The sequence below is a fragment of the Hesperophylax consimilis genome, chromosome 4 (genome assembly GCF_061612785.1).
Source record: "Hesperophylax consimilis isolate HC1 chromosome 4, BYU_Hcon_1.0, whole genome shotgun sequence".
NCBI classification, from domain to species: domain Eukaryota; kingdom Metazoa; phylum Arthropoda; class Insecta; order Trichoptera; family Limnephilidae; genus Hesperophylax; species Hesperophylax consimilis.
The window spans coordinates 13,947,953-13,964,197 of NC_142839.1; the positions used below are offsets into that span (position 1 = coordinate 13,947,953).

Genomic DNA, 16,245 nt, shown 5'->3' on the forward strand with positions numbered 1-16,245 from the left:
ATAATCAAGTGTACACACACAAACATATCGAACTAATTCATACTAATTTGGTTGAGAGATTGGCATGACCCCCTTTAAACAGTCCTGTGTGCTGAATGTTTAGATTGCGTAGTAATAAAAAGTTGCGTTTGTGTGTTTTGGATATTGCATTTTAAAAATATACATTTCTTTGAGCAAAACTGATTAACTTTCTGTCTGTCCAAAAAAGAATTACATCAATTAATTAGTTCTAAATTTCTCATGATTTTTCCGATCTTTCACATATTACTAGTCGGTCATTCACAATCTGCCTATTGTTTATAATTTCCAAACAGAATTTATTTAAGTGGAGTCATCCATCGCTTGAAATTTTAGTTCGCTTCATTTTCCGCATTATTTTTTAAGGCACTTTATTTTACGAATTTTATTAATTTTCATTATTCACCAAAGCAATACATAATTAGACTCGCTTGCTGCAATTTCTTTATTTATATCGTAAACTGTGCACTTAACGGAACGTATTTGGTTGTGAACATATTATATATATTTTACAAAAAAATATAGTAATAACTAGTTAATATACCCTTTTTTTTATAAACTTATTTTAAAGAAATTTATTTTCATGACATGTCATTATGTTAAAGCATTCCAACGTAAGTAAGAATAATACATATTTATGTAACTTTGAAATACGTACATTTTAAAGTTTCTAATAAACCAAAAAACGATTAAATTCAGCTTCTTGTGTAATTTGGATGAATTCATGTTACCTATGCAAATAAACAATATATACCTCGTCGTAGAGTTGTATTTGTATTACAATGAATAATATTTTATAATAATTTTGAAATATACTTAACTTTCTTCGAATAGTTGTATTTGTATTACAATGAATAATATTTTATAATAATTTTGAAATATACTTAACTTTCTTCGAATAGTTAAGTATATTTGTTTATATATTTTATATATGTTTGTTAGGGTATTGTTATCGAGTTATAATTAGTATAACAGAGCTTTTATTTAATATTTACCTCAAACTTGAAGTTTTCGACTTGTGTTGGTAATGCATTCACACAGCGATATGTACACAATGAAATCAAAGAATTCTTTCAAAGTGAATACAGTAAATCAACATAATGTCATTATAAATGGTGAAATTAATTTGTAAAATGCTTTTATATCAAATTGTATTGCTTGTAAAGTAACCGTTACGCATAGAGCTACTAGTCAGCGAGATAAATTGGTTTCACCGTAACACGATGCTGTTATATTAACGCTGAAGGATTTCACTAGTTGTTTAGAACAGCGTTTTAAAACCAACCTGTAAAGTTCCGTTCTGTGGGTCAGTAATATTCATCGAGCTCTTTCACCGCACACACACACACACACACACACCGAGAACTCAGGGGTCATCGATGTTGCCGACTCTCTACATCACTTATAAATGCGACGTTTATCGAGCAAATAATACGGCAAATCTAACTCGAGCGCCGAGCCAGCAAGCTGTTTGTTTTAACTTATAACTCATCATATGACCCGACTTTGCTCAACACTCCGATCGAGCTTATTGTAAGAAGCTTAAATAAACATTAGCAAGGTAATTTGAGTGTGTTTGAATTCTACAGGGTGCAACACCGGGAGAGACATATATTTTTTGTGGGATGATGTGACTGCAGCAGATTTTTTTCCAAAAATCCCTAAAACATTGAGGATCTTAGGGATAACTTCTGGCAAGCCCTGAAAGGCTGAAACATATTACGCTTTCAGAAATGCCATGTAAAACGTTACGAAAAGAGCACATCTTGTGAGCCAGATATGATGAATCTATAATGGGGATATAAAAGGAAAAATTAAGATTATTTATTCCATAGAATAAAGAATAACACAAGAAGTGCCTTGTGGGAGTGTTTCATGATCCAAATAAAAGCCCAATCGGGACAAATATTTCCATACACACCTGTGTTTTTAAATTCAAATGGGACGGGGATGTAAGAATCACTGTAAGATCACCATTAAGAATTAAAATGTTCTCAAAACACGCGAACACCTCAGCGCAGGTTCTCCTAGTGAGGTGCTAACAAAACTTATGTAAACTGTGTATAAAAAATAATATAAATAAAAAAATAAAAATAAAATGGCTTTTGCCGTGTTTGGTGACCAGATCTGAATAGCCAGCCCACCTAACTCATTCCCATCTCTTTCTCCTCCCCACTACCTTCAGCCTCATAACATACCCTAATTGGGGATGTCATAGCCTCACTGGCTCCAGATGGTTGGGAGCGGTTGGGACTTGGGACTGTGCGGTTTCACAAAAAATATCTTTATTCGTTAAAAACAAAGCATTAAATATATAATTTTTTGGTTTGACTGAGGATTGAACCATCGTCTCCAGAGACTGCAGTCAACAACTGAGGCAAATCCCTATTGAGTAGGACCGACAAATATTTTGTATTATAACTGCTGTAATGTCCTCCAATTTCAGAGAGATGCGTATATGTACGCGTGTATATATGTAAATATTTTCCCTTCCAAGATTTGCATTAATTCATTACCGAAAACAAAAATACATGTATTTACAAAGTTGATTGCGTTATTCCTTTACAATTAGTTAATACATTTATTAAGTATAAAAAGAGTTTGAGTAAATAATGGATATCCACCATCGACAAAAAATACATTAAACAAGATCTATACATATTAGATGTTTCTTTTATCACTATATTTTATTTGCATAAATAATAATAACTTAACAATTTTCACCAACTCAAAAAAATAAGAAAGCAACAAGAAATATTATGGCTGTAACATTTTTTACCCCATATATCGCCACACCACCGTTAGATTACACAAACTGCAGAAATCATATAAATTAGGCGCAATATTATTAACCGAATCACGGGCTTTCAAGCTAAGTGCTTATATATCGTACAGCCATGACTGATGACTGATGACTCATCAACACCGTTATTGCGCTTGATATGAGACATGACACTAGTTGGAGTGTGGAGGTAACTATTGCGGGGTTACTGATGAGATACGCCCAGTATTAATGAATCACTATATGTTTATACCTACGTGATTTCTCTAAATTAATAATACTGTTTGCAATGTTGGATTTTGTGGATTAACCACTGCAAAATTTGTTTATATCTCTGCATTTCACAGACCAATCTCAAAGATTCAAAACTGGATAAATAATATCTGTGCAGTACGATATTTGGCTTGCCATCATAAAATAATTCAAATTTCTTTGGCAATTCAGTGAGGTTAGGTTCTTATGAGATGAAGCCATATTTTTCTGAAAGGAAAAAAAATCATATCCTCATTTCTGGTAGTGTTTTCAATTCCTCGGCTGGATAAGTCCTCCATCACAACACAAGCAACAATTTCCGCTTACTGTGGTGGTAGTAGGAGATTTTCAAATATTTTCAAGTTATTCGTAGCCCGGGAATGTTTGCTTTTCTTAAAAAATATATTTATAAATATATATATGAACATACAGCATCCGTGCACTCACATAATCAATTGGCTTGTCTTTGGTATTGCATAAATATCTTCGTATGTACGGAGTCAGGTTGATATGATAATGTGTAGCCGAATTTCGCTAAAAGGAAAACATATCACAGCATCTAAAACATAAAGTGAGATTACATAATATACTGAACAGACCATAATATACCACACCATATAAAATTAAATAGGAATGCCTTCCGTGGAGATTTGAATGGAAACCATTGTCACTCTTGACATAGTACCTTTTGACTATTATATCGAGACAGTTAATCAACGCTGCATACTCTGATTCTCTCTTATTACTACTGCTTGATATTGTTTATCGCCTTTTTATTTGATTTTGAATTTGTACTGGGACTGAATTTGGATCACGATACACGCCCACATCTCAATGTGTGCATGTGAGGTTAGGTCATTATGATGAAGTGAATACAAACAGGTGATTTGATAGAGAGTCGGCAAGGTCGGATGGCGTGGAAGGGAAGGCGTGGGTCAGGTCGGTGCGGCCAGGGCCGGCGAGTCCTCCCGTCCACGTGGTGTATGGTTGTTGTCCCGCCAGGCGCTGCACGGCAAGGCGCGAGCCCAGCGCCAGGAGCAGGAGGTGACGGAGTGCGAGCCGTCGCGCACGCCCGAGGATTCCGTGTGCTCGGCTGAGGGGCCCTCCGCGCTCACGGACGGGCCCTCAGTGGCCTACAGCGAGCCCTGCTTCGGCACCCCCCGCCAGGCTAAGTGACGACACCCGCGCGTGCTGCCCACCGTGCGATTCCTGGCCGACAAGCCGGATAAGGAGGGCCACACTCACCCCACCCCCCAGGACGGGGAACCGCTCGATTATATGGATCCCAATAACCGCGTCAGAGACACTGCGTGCTAAACACAACTAAAACTATATAAATCAAGTGCTAAAAATTCAGTGAAAATTTCTTGAAAAGTTTTTGTGAGACAGCAATTAATTTACTTTTATACGAAAGACAAATTTATTCCCCGCATAAAAAGTTGATGTTATGTTTTGTTGTTGTTATTATTATTTAGCTTTCCTATAGATAATGTACATAAATCCGAATAAATAACATAACACAATACAATAATATTTAACAATGCATACCATTATCGTATGAACCTACGCTTTTAAATGGCGTCATCGTTAGAGCAAACAATGATAATTTAATGGAACCGATAAGTTATTTCGCACTGCTAAACAAATCCAGCGTGAAAGTCCGCGTATACACAATGTCAAAAAGGCCCTGGGGTAGATGGTATCCCTTGTCGTGTACTCCAGCTAAAGACCGTTTCCATGCATTCATTATACCCAAAAAAAGCGCTTTGTAGAAGATCGTAGATCGTAGCCATGTAAAAATGTCGTTAGGGTTCGTAGGAAAAGTGAATAGAACGATGTGGAGAGACTTGAATGGAAACGATTAATATAATACGTGAAATGGTTACAACTGACACCATCTACACATGTTTTTTCGACGTTGTATATATACGGACCTGAAAGCCTTCACCCGTGTTATGGTTGGACGTTGATGTGCGTCGGCGCCATCTGGATGTTTATTCGTAAAGGTATTCTAACGATTAACTGGTGAATAAACACAGAACTCCTGCAAACAGCTCCCTCTGTGGACTCACGAGCAAAACAATTATGAATGGATGCTAGTAAATAATTTTATTCAAAATATTTTACGAAAATATTATAATTTTTGATCTTTGAATGGTTGTGCCAGGCTGATTGAAGGCTGAGTAATAAATTTCTCGAAGTTATTGAATATTATGGGTGATATGATATTAGTGGTAAGATGTTAAAACCATTTGACCAAACGATACAAACGAACAAAATAGTATCGTTATTAATTTTGAACTATACCCATTTTCATACTCTTATTTTTTATATTTATTTGTTGCATAGTAAATCCGTATTTTATATTATTTAATATTAATTAATTAAAAACTAATTTTAAATAACACATAAATTGGCTTTTTTAATATTTGTTGCTGATTAGAAATTGGTTTATTAGTGAAATTCATTAAAATACACCAATTAATTTATGAACACTTGATATGTATTTAAAGATTGATGTATTTTGTTGATTTACGAACAATTCGTTTTACGTTGTGCTTTAAAAAGATGTTCGGATATATTTTTATTTTCCATTTGTGATATAGGTAATGAAATTAATCAATGAATATTTATCATTGATAATAAACTCATGAACTAGAATAATATCGGCATAAAATAATATATTATGTAAACAAAATTTGGACACGTAAAAATGTGTGGTTTAAGGTAAAGTAATCATTTATAAGAAATTATTATCCTTTTTGGTGCCAAACATTAATTGACAGTTGGTTTAGAATTCCCTTGCATAAGAATCCATTAGACACGGTAAAGATTAGACAAATAACTAAATAACCCCTGTTTTAATGCGTATATAAAACAAATATTTAGGTAATCTTAAGAAACTGGTTGAAATGAAAGAGTAAGAATTTTTTATTCCGTTTAATTTTCACAGACACTTTAATGTGAATTCAAATGTTACATATCGCACCTATTGTTTACATTTAATACCCCATGAACACCACCATGTAAATGTATCTAGAAAAACTAATCAGATGTAGGAAAATAGTATTACATTGTTCAAATTAATTATGTATAAAATTAACGGGTATTCGCATAGGTATTGTTATTATTGTCATTTTATATTTTATATTAATTTTAAGTAAAAATAATAGAAGTTATGATAAATGTGAAAAATGCTCCTCATTCATTTTGCGTGGGACCAAAACCTGTCCTTCAATCCACTGAGATGATAATATAAATATGTGCTCTTTAATACATGCATATAATATATACTATGTAAACTTGTGTTCATTTTGAGGGAAAGAAATCACCACGGTTCCTCGAGATTTTACTCATAAATACATTCAAGCTTTCTACATCTTCAAAGGTAGCACATTTCATTTTACCTTCAGGATCATCCAACTCAATCTGTCTTTCAATCCACTGAGATGATTAAGATTATGATTATATGTGCTTTTTAATACATGCATACATATACTATGAAAACTTGTGTTCATTTTGAGGGAAAGAAATCACCACGGTTCCTCGAGATTCTACTCATAAATACATTCAAGCTTTCCACATCTTCAGAGGTAGCACATCTCATTTTACCTTCAAGAAAATCCATCTCAATCTATGATTTAAAAAAAAAAGTTCATCAAACTGATCAAATACTTCATTTTGAAATCTGAACACAAAGTACTCTTTCATAATCTGAAATGATGATCTTTTAATAATTTTCAATATTTTTTAATAAATCTTAACACCGTTCAAATTATTTTCCTTCATCTATTTTATGGTTAGTGTCAAATATATTTGTGACAGTGAAATGTATTAAAAATAAATAACATTACCTATACCTATATAACGCCGATTAGGTTTTAAATAAATCAGTTTGTAAATTGTAACCAATTTTAAATATGAATTGTGATAAATTTTAGATTCATGACTTTGCATTAATAAACATAGGATATTAAATATTTTATTGCGAAACACATGTCTGATTTTATTAATATAATATGCTACTTTTCAGTGTGATTAAATATAATGTTCTATGAAACAGTAATGGGAAAACAGATGAAATAGAAAGAGATTTCGCTTCTGTGTTTTGCGAACAATTCGTGTACCAACAACAAGCTGCAATACAAAACTATCACCAAAAATGCTCTTTGTTGCAAACGTATTTATTGTATCTACAATAAATGTACAAACATTATATTGTGATTTTTCTATAATCATATGTGCAATAAAATTGTAAGTATTTAGTAATTACCAATAATCAAATTAAATTATTATTATTATTGTGCTATAGTTTATAAATCATTTTTCTCGGATAAACTAGGTGAACTAAAGAGCATTTTCCTACCTGAATCTAGGGTTTCTCCTGTAACAAAACATCTTAAAACCTATCCTGTACTTAAAAAATAATACTCTCTAGTATCTTTATTCTATTCCTAGATATTGGCTAGATGATAAATGTATCTACTTTTGTACAACGCCTATTTATTACCTTGAATGTAACAATTGATCTAATGACTGTGACGAGAGTGCACCCATGGTTGATAACGGACGGACGAGGGACGCAGGATTGAAAAAGGATAAAGTGGTGTAATTTTTATTGTAAATTGTTATTTAATGTGTACCCATTTTTTATAAAATGATCAGATTTTTTTAAACCCACTCAGCGTGTTCTAGAGAGTAAAAATGTGTTTTATGATTAACGGTTAAAACATTTTATAATTTTACAGTAAGCATAATTTAATTTAATTGATAAACAAACGTCCATAAATTCATCCAATATATATTTTAGTTTTATTTCCAATGCCCTTCTTTCCCTTCCACAATTTAATATAAATTTTTATAATAAATTATTAAAAGCAACAATAAGTCACCTGTAATATCAAAACAAATTGAAAATATAAATGCCGCCGACGGGAATTGAACCCGCGCCTTCTGATGTCTGGTCAGACGCTCTGGACCACTGAGCCACGTCGGCTTATTTCCGAAGGAGCGGGTTCAATTCCCGTCGGCGGCATTTATTTTTAATCGGGGATATTTACAATTTGTATTGACATTACATATTACATATTTGTATTTTAATAATTTATTATCCTTTGTGCTATGCATAAAAACACTTGTCTTATAAACATTAGTTTATCAGTAAAAAAAAAAAAAAATTTGATTAGTAAAAAAGGTAGTTACATATTTAGAAGAACAATTCGAAAGCTATATTATAAGTCAAATTAAAATATTCATCAATTAGATGATATACCGTAGATACGTTAATAAAAAGAATGATTTTAATGACTTAAGAATATAGACTAGAATAGAACATAATATATAGCGTAGTGCAATTGCATTTCGCCAACAACTTGACAGAATATCATTGGGATGTAATTTTTTGCGCTTATTTTTTTTTCAAGCATCATCTAGGTTTTTCACTTTTCTAATTTCTATTTCCATTTTACCCTGCTTGCTATACATAATAGTAAAATAAAACGTAGTGCATAAATCCTCATCCAGATGTTTCGTGCAGCCTTTTGGGTCGTTAGGTGCCTCTCGAAACGGCGCGGCAGGTTGCAGCAATTACACCTTCACGGTTGGAGTAAATGCTTCTTCCGAGATGTAGTTAACTGGGACGGTTACTTCAAATGCCTACTTCTGGTTCACTCTTGCCTGAGGTGAACCGGCCAGAATGGGGTGAAATGCGATTATATGGTTATTGTCGACCTAATGTCGCTTTTCGTGTACGATTTTTCAGAACAATGGAAATGCCTTTTCGTTCTGCAAATCGAAGGAAGTAAACTGTACAGTTAAAGGTTTGAAGTGAGATGAATTTTTAACATTTTGAGTATGGGTGATTGATTTTGCTAAACAATTCTGTAAGCGAAAAGAAAGTAAAAAGATAGAAATTTGAATAAGGTAAGTCGCTCCTTAGTTAGGTTAGTGAGTAAAAAATAGGTTAAAAAACTAGATAAAATAACTAAACAAATCAAAATTACGTGAACACTTACTGAAACACAGGACACATTTTATTATTCAGTACTTGAAACTACAACAGGGAAATAAGATGTAATCATTCGTTATAGCTTAATAATTGCGCTCACTCCGTTCTTGTATCACACTTTTACAGAAACCGAATGATTTATAAATTTACGTTGTGACTAATTAATAAATACTGATGCGCTCACAGTATATGCGGAATATTCAGACCGTTTAATCTTGCAAATTATGTTCCTACTTGTAAACGATATTTCGTGATATCCCGTTTTAAGGTCGTAAAACCGCGAGAGCTAAATCATTACCCTCCACACGAGACCCCAGCAGCATGCGATTGAATCTGTCAAACGGAAACTGTTCGTGGCCTGTTCAGTGTTCATATTTTATAAGAGCAGATATCATCACGAACGTGAACTCAAACCAACAGCAGGCTGTATTTATCACTTGTGTATCATCACCATCTACAAGTGTCTATTAATTCGTATCGATTTCAAATGGCAAATGCTTTATAGATATGGACCGATATAATGGTCGCTAGATCAGTAGGCTTATTTAGTTGTATTGCTATAAAACAGTTATCGATTTACATTTAAATTCCATTTCTACGGCTCTAAATGTATTGAGGTTGTGTACATCGTAGTAAACTTAAATTATGCATAAAAATAACGTGACTCTGAACCCGTCGAAAAAAAGTCTAAGAAATATATTATTATGTCAACCTTTATTGTTGCAATTTAGATTTCAAGAAAGGCAAAAAAACCAACCGCATTATTTAACAAACCTATAAAATTGTTGAAATCTCAAAATAGAATTAATTTGTAAGCGCCCTTGAAGTGACATTCTTTAATTACATGAACTTTTAAAATGAAAAGCTTTTAAGCCACACGACAAGCAACGAGTAGTTGTACGTCTAAACGAGCCCCTTGATTTATTTACGTAGTGAGGGGTCCCCGAACGCGGAGAGATGGTTCTACTTGTGCTATCAAGGTGGCCGTCTTCCCTTGTCCTCGACTCACGAGCACGGACGAGTGTCTCTAGAAGAGCTCTCTCTGTGTACAATGCAGGGCCACTTTAGTTGCTTTTTTCAGCCTCCTTTGTGTGAAGCCCTTTGCCTTTTGTACTGCTTAATTAGCCGCGAAATCGCGACTAAGCTAAATATATTAATATCAGCATATTTTTTCGGCGTTTTAATGAACAGAGAAAGGGCAATGTTAAGAAGTAGAATAACAAAATCGGTTTTTGTATATTTTAATAAGGTTCACTTGAGATAAGTAATACAACTCTCCCTTGAGGTGATTTTTCACAAAGAAACGGCGTCATACAAATTATTTAATTATTATAAAATATTTTTAAATAAGTGCTTATCTAAAGGCTTATATTCATTATAATATCAAGGGGGTTAACATTGTTTTTTGATGAAGTGTGGTTATAAGTATTTCAAGAAAATGCGCTGTATGCGTAGAAATATGTTTTTGTTATACTCAGCAATTTATTCAACATTGTCGCTATGACATCGCTAGAGTATATCAGCAAACTTGTTTGGTGATATGTTGGTTACCATAATGTTGTGGGGCGTACACGGGAATAGCCAATTCTATTGTGGTAAGCGTGTCCTACCTGTGGACCCTGCGGTACGCCATATAAGGGGGTCACTTATTGGAGGATATGAATTGGTACGATTACGATGTAATGAGCACTGTTGATGTTGGCAGTGGGTAGATACTGAAATAATACGAGAAAATTATTCCTTCAAGTAACTTTTTCAAGAATCCACGATTTCAGAAAATCTTCTTGGACGTTTACAATATTTATTAGAAATCTCTCCAGATATTGAAATGACAGTACTGTTTGATTCGAGTAACCATCAAACATAAACACATACTGGGAAAATCATTTTGAACGTTTTGCCTTACAGTGAATTATTATGCATTGAATTCTGATCGGCTGACCAATCCGTTGTTAGGCACAGTTATTCTGGTCGAACAATACGTGACTCCTGTGGAATACATACGATAATCCGCATAACTCTTAATGACCTCATAGATCAAATGCCAAACGGTGCATATCAGGTACCTACCTGCTTACCAATCGGATGAAGTGTGTAATAATTATGATGAAAACTTCTCAAAATATTGTATGTTTCCGACGTAATTCACAGTAATAAAAATGACAACTATTAATGTTTGGAGTTATATATTTAGTTTCTCATGATTTTTCTTATTATTACTACTAAATGAGTTGTGACATTACGCATTTAGTCATTTTCTCCACCCACTAAATGATTCATAAAGGCTGTTCGGACAGTGGAAACAGAAAAAGGTAGGTATTATAAAATATGTGGCAATTCATATAATATAGGTATCATAAAATCACTCCACATCACAATTAACAAAATTAACTCAACTCAAGCATGAAAAATGGTGCACATAAAATTCTGCACTCTGGAAAAAATACTCGATCAATATTCAATATGTAGGTACATAGTACAGACAAGTAGTGACATAGAAACCTGACCCGCTTGAAAAGTTATTTTTGTAATATGCTCAATTTCTATGGTGCGACATAATGAGAGTCTAAATGAAACTTGTCTCCTGTTTGATAGTCTTACTAATATTTTATTCTCAAGATAATTATAAGACACTCATTCTCAAGACAAATGATTTCTGTTTATAAATAGCGCCATTTAAATTGAGTGTTAGAGGCATTCATAAACCTTATTATTACGAAAAATAATATGTTTCTGTGTCAAATGTAAATTGTTTTAAGAATTATGATTTTCCTCTAGGTTTGGGAACAACGCCCTCGAAGTTCTTCGGCATCAGTTGTGCATTCTTGCGGGGTGAACAATTGATCAGAAATTGCATTTAAACAATACAGTAACACTTTGATATTATTAAAGAAACAATATACGTAAGTATGGTACCTATCTAAACTAAACAGTAAGTAGTAGGGTTCTAGTTTTTAAGAATTTGTATTATTGTTGCGTGTTTAAATTACACGGTGCTGTTGATGAAAAAAAATAGTGTCGCATATTCTCTTCCTCTATTGTGAATATTCCTCCAAATACACTAAGGACGGGTTGCTTCATAGAATTTTAACAATTCATAAAATTTCAATGTTGATTTTCAAGTTCTGTGAAGGTTTTATTCATGTTCTGTCATTATATCATTATTGGCCAGTTGTTTCATAAAATTGAAACAGTAACAGCACTTGAATAGAACCTTCACAGAACTTGAAAATCAACTTTGAATGTTGATGAATTTTTCATATTGCGTGAAACAACCCGTCCTTTGGTAGACACGATATCTCATCATGAAACATTCTGAAAACATCGGTCTAACCTTACTTTTTAAACTCAATAATTAAACCAATAATATGTGTCCTTTCAATCGATTGCATCAAGATTGCATCAAGAAAATAAATACACCCCATTTCGTTAAACTATCATACAGTGGGGTAACCGTCAAACTTACAAAAACTTGTTTTGGAGTAACTCAATTTTATAGTTTGATTTTCATTATAAAGTCAGGGTTAGGCGCAATAATGTTAATGTTAATTTTTTAAATCATTATATTGTCGGTTTTTAAACAAAAATGCTCATTTTTGTAAGTGCTTTCACAATATTTTTCTAGTCTAATAATAAAAAAAATAGCTAAAAACCTACTTAACGACATAAGAAGGGACCGAAACTTATTTCAGACATAGATTTTAATACATAAATATTGAAATCATCGCTAACTAAAAATACCTACAAATGTATCGTAGTTACTAACTGTTGGCAGTAACCCCATGATAATTTCATTAATTTGTAGGTAGGCACTGAAATTTGAAACATGTTTACCATTATTATGATTATTTGGCTTAAATATTTCTAATGTCTGTATATTTCAAATTAAAAAAAACGTATTTTATTTAAATTTCACTTTTCAACTTCATTCTGTTTGAAACGGGAATCCGCGACGGTAGGTAGTACTCGTAGAGTTCCCGTGAGATATTATCCAATGTATGACATCAGAGTGTGCAATAAATAAACAGCACCTACCTAGAATCAGGGGCGGACTAACGGTCAGCATTTCAGAGGGTTCATTTTTGAGGGTGCCCCGGAATTCATGCCAAACGATGCACATTGAGGACAAAGGACAAAAAATATTTCATATTTATATTTAAGCGGAACATGTTGCTTGTGCAATGAAGGAGGACTTAGCTATCATCAGATTGAACAAATATTCGTCTGCTGCGCTTTTTCTATGTCTTCGTGAATGTAACAATATATATTCCACTCCCTTCTTCTAGGGAAAACAATGTAAAAAATTTCGCCTTTCGCCTAAAAGAAATTTCCAAACACTTCGCCGTTGTCACTTACCTACTTCAGTTGTGAATGCCATAGTTCCACAGGCTCCGAGATTATTGAGTAACTGGCATTATTACATCATAAGTTTTTTTTATATCTCTGTAGGTAATTAGCAACACATTGATAAAACTTTTAGGTATATTGAATTTTTATTTGATATTTTCCATTGTAATATACATATATTTACATACCACAATTCAAAATAATAATAGCAGTATTTCGAATTAAAAATAATCTTTTTACCTTTAAGGGCTCATCTCAAAATCACGATTAGGTATTAGAGAACTGTCTTGCATTAATCCCTTCAATAAAATTAAAGAAAAAATTTAAGGGGTTTACTGTTTTCTGGTTGGTTTGTGGATTTCAAAATGTCCCCCTAAAATTTAGTGCGCCCATAGGTAGTCTTTAATGAAAAAGGCGGCGCTACTGTACCTCTAATGGGATTTTTTTTTCAATATTCACAGTCAAAATACATATTTGATTCCCCCCTCTCTACCCTCCCAAGGGCCCCTAGTTCTGTTTGCTGACTGCCTTTTGTGTCTTAGATCCGCCCCTGCCTAAAATAAGTACTGCCTCATTCTAATAACGAAAAAGTTTATGTTGAAGAAGCCACACAAAGACAGATAATTCATCGCAGTTCTCACAAACCTATTCGTAACTACTAATTAATTAAAAAAGTTGGTTCATTCGGAACACAATGATTCTGTATATAATACTCGTAGAATACGGCTATGTGGATATTGGAAATAGCTACTTATAATATATTGTGACCTCTCCAACAGATCTCAACGGTACTCCTTTATACAGGGTTCAGGGGGTCAGCCAATAACTGTCCAAATAATAATACATACATAGTTAGGTACTTAATAATAGTACTTAATAATATCTTAAGCGCGCAATTTTCTGCAAGAGTAGGTACAGTGAGGAAATCATACATCGCAATAAATTCAAATAGAAATTATACCTATTTTGTAAAGGTATTATTATTACGGTTCTAGATTATAGCCATATAATTTATTCAGTATTTTTGTAATTACATTAACAGGTATACATGAGATATGTCCAAAATATTTTATATTAATTTAATAATAATAATTGAATATATTCATAGTTATAAATGCATGTAGCTAATAAAAAATAAAAATAAAAAATGGGTGTGTCAAGCCTACGCAAGACAGAAGTGAAACTTCTAGTATTCTTCTCTCTCTCTCTTTTCATTTCATTCTCTCTTTTTTTCTGTCTATTGACATATTTATAAGTAGCATGTGATAAAAAAAATTAAAAGTTATAAAAAAAGAAAAAAAAAATTAGTTAAAGCGGGGATCGAACCTCGGTTCTTCACGACCACAGTCGTGCGCTCTGCCTGTAGACAGCGAAGATGAGTTAGGAGAGTGAGTTAAACTAGGTATATAATATTTACACCTTGCTAATGTTTTCAGTATTATTAGGGCTTTTTTATACTAATTTTCATATATTTATTGGCAGGTAGAGTAGAAATTAATATTGTTTAGCGTTTGCCAACGACCATACCATGTTGAACACACCGGTTCTCGTCCGATCACCGAAGTTAAGCAACATTGGGCGCGGTCAGTACTTGGATGGGTGACCGCTTGGGAACACCGCGTGCCGTTGGCCTATTTTTTATTTTAATTTCATGTTTTTTTTATTTTTTTATCATTACTATAATTAATAATATCATAAAATTCTTTAACTTTTCAAGTATGCTACAGGCCTAAAATATTACTTAGTGGATTGATATTATGGTCAACCATTGAAAAAAAAAATTCCTACAAACTTATTAATGTAATTACGATCTTTTTCAAGCGCGTATGTAATGATTATTTTTATCAACCTCGCACACACCTTGCTAATTTTTTCAATATTATTAGGGCTTTTTTATACTAATTTTCATATATTTATTGGCAGGTAGAATAGAAATTAATATTGTTTAACTTTTGCCAACGACCATACCATTTTGAACACACCGGTTCTCGTCCGATCACCGAAGTTAAGCAACATTGGGCGCGGTCAGTACTTGGATGGGTGACCGCTTGGGAACACCGCGTGCCGTTGGCCCATTTTTTATTTTAATTTTATGTTTTTTTTCATTTTTTTATCGTTAACATCATAAAAAATTTTATATCATTCTTTAACTTTTCAATTATGCTACAGGCCTAAAATATTACTTAGTGGATTGATATTATGGTCAACCATTAAAAAAAAAAAATTCCTTAAAAACAAAAAAATAATATTCCATGGCCGAGAATCGAACTCGGATCAACTGCTTCGAAAGCAACTATGCTGACCATTACACCACCAACGCCAGTTGTCGAGATGAGCTAAGAAGCATTTATATTTTACTTCAAAACTTTTACTACATCAAATGAACTTTAATCGGTCCCGCATTTTCGTTTCGGTCATGAGTTGGTTTTACTCCTCGAAATTGCATGACGCGCGTAAAGAAGTTTCACTTCAAAAATATCTACACCTAACAATAAGTTAAACCTGCCTTGTTTTTACGACTTTTCATCCTTTTATATTCTTTTTATTTACAACATGCTATACATACCTATGTAGGTAGGTATGGCAGCAATAAAATGTATGTGATTTTTATTTTGCTGATTGTTTATGATATTATTCAATGTCCCTTTAAAATCACAGTGGTTACTCTGCATCTCAAAAAAGATTCAAGTTTATTTCCTAAATGTCAAAAAATCATTTTCCAGCATGAACAAAATGTCAATAACTGACACTGGTTGAGAAAGGGTTAATAATTTATTTTAATTACTACTGCAGTGGTGCGATATAAATATTATAAACAAACCGTGTTCTAGTAGGTACC

At 33.1% G+C, this 16,245-nt stretch overlaps 2 protein-coding genes and 3 non-coding genes across 8 annotated transcripts in view; 4 read left to right on the forward strand and 1 right to left on the reverse strand.

Annotated features, from left to right (window-relative positions):
• smog (G-protein coupled receptor 158 smog) overlaps positions 1 to 14,544 on the forward strand; it is a 206,524-nt gene extending 191,980 nt beyond the window's left edge. For 2 of the 4 annotated variants that reach the window (XM_089651394.1, XM_089651395.1), the window contains one exon: positions 4,055 to 7,842. In XM_089651394.1, coding sequence (XP_089507520.1) covers positions 4,055 to 4,228 — 174 coding nt within the window. In that variant the 3' untranslated portion in view covers positions 4,229 to 7,842. Of the gene's footprint in view, positions 1 to 4,054; positions 7,843 to 11,837 lie in introns of those variants that run through there. The other 2 variants (XM_089651396.1, XM_089651397.1) reach the window with 2 other exon arrangements.
• Positions 1 to 16,245, forward strand: part of LOC149424230 (mitochondrial import inner membrane translocase subunit Tim21) — a 586,526-nt gene that overhangs the window by 320,364 nt on the left and 249,917 nt on the right. The gene's annotated exons all lie outside the window — the stretch shown is intronic.
• On the reverse strand, positions 7,976 to 8,048 carry TRNAS-AGA (transfer RNA serine (anticodon AGA)). The gene has a single exon. It is a non-coding gene; the product is annotated as a tRNA-Ser (tRNA).
• Positions 14,920 to 15,038, forward strand: LOC149424238 (5S ribosomal RNA). The gene has a single exon (XR_016302155.1). It is a non-coding gene; the product is annotated as a 5S ribosomal RNA (ribosomal RNA).
• LOC149424239 (5S ribosomal RNA) lies at positions 15,361 to 15,479 on the forward strand. The gene has a single exon (XR_016302138.1). It is a non-coding gene; the product is annotated as a 5S ribosomal RNA (ribosomal RNA).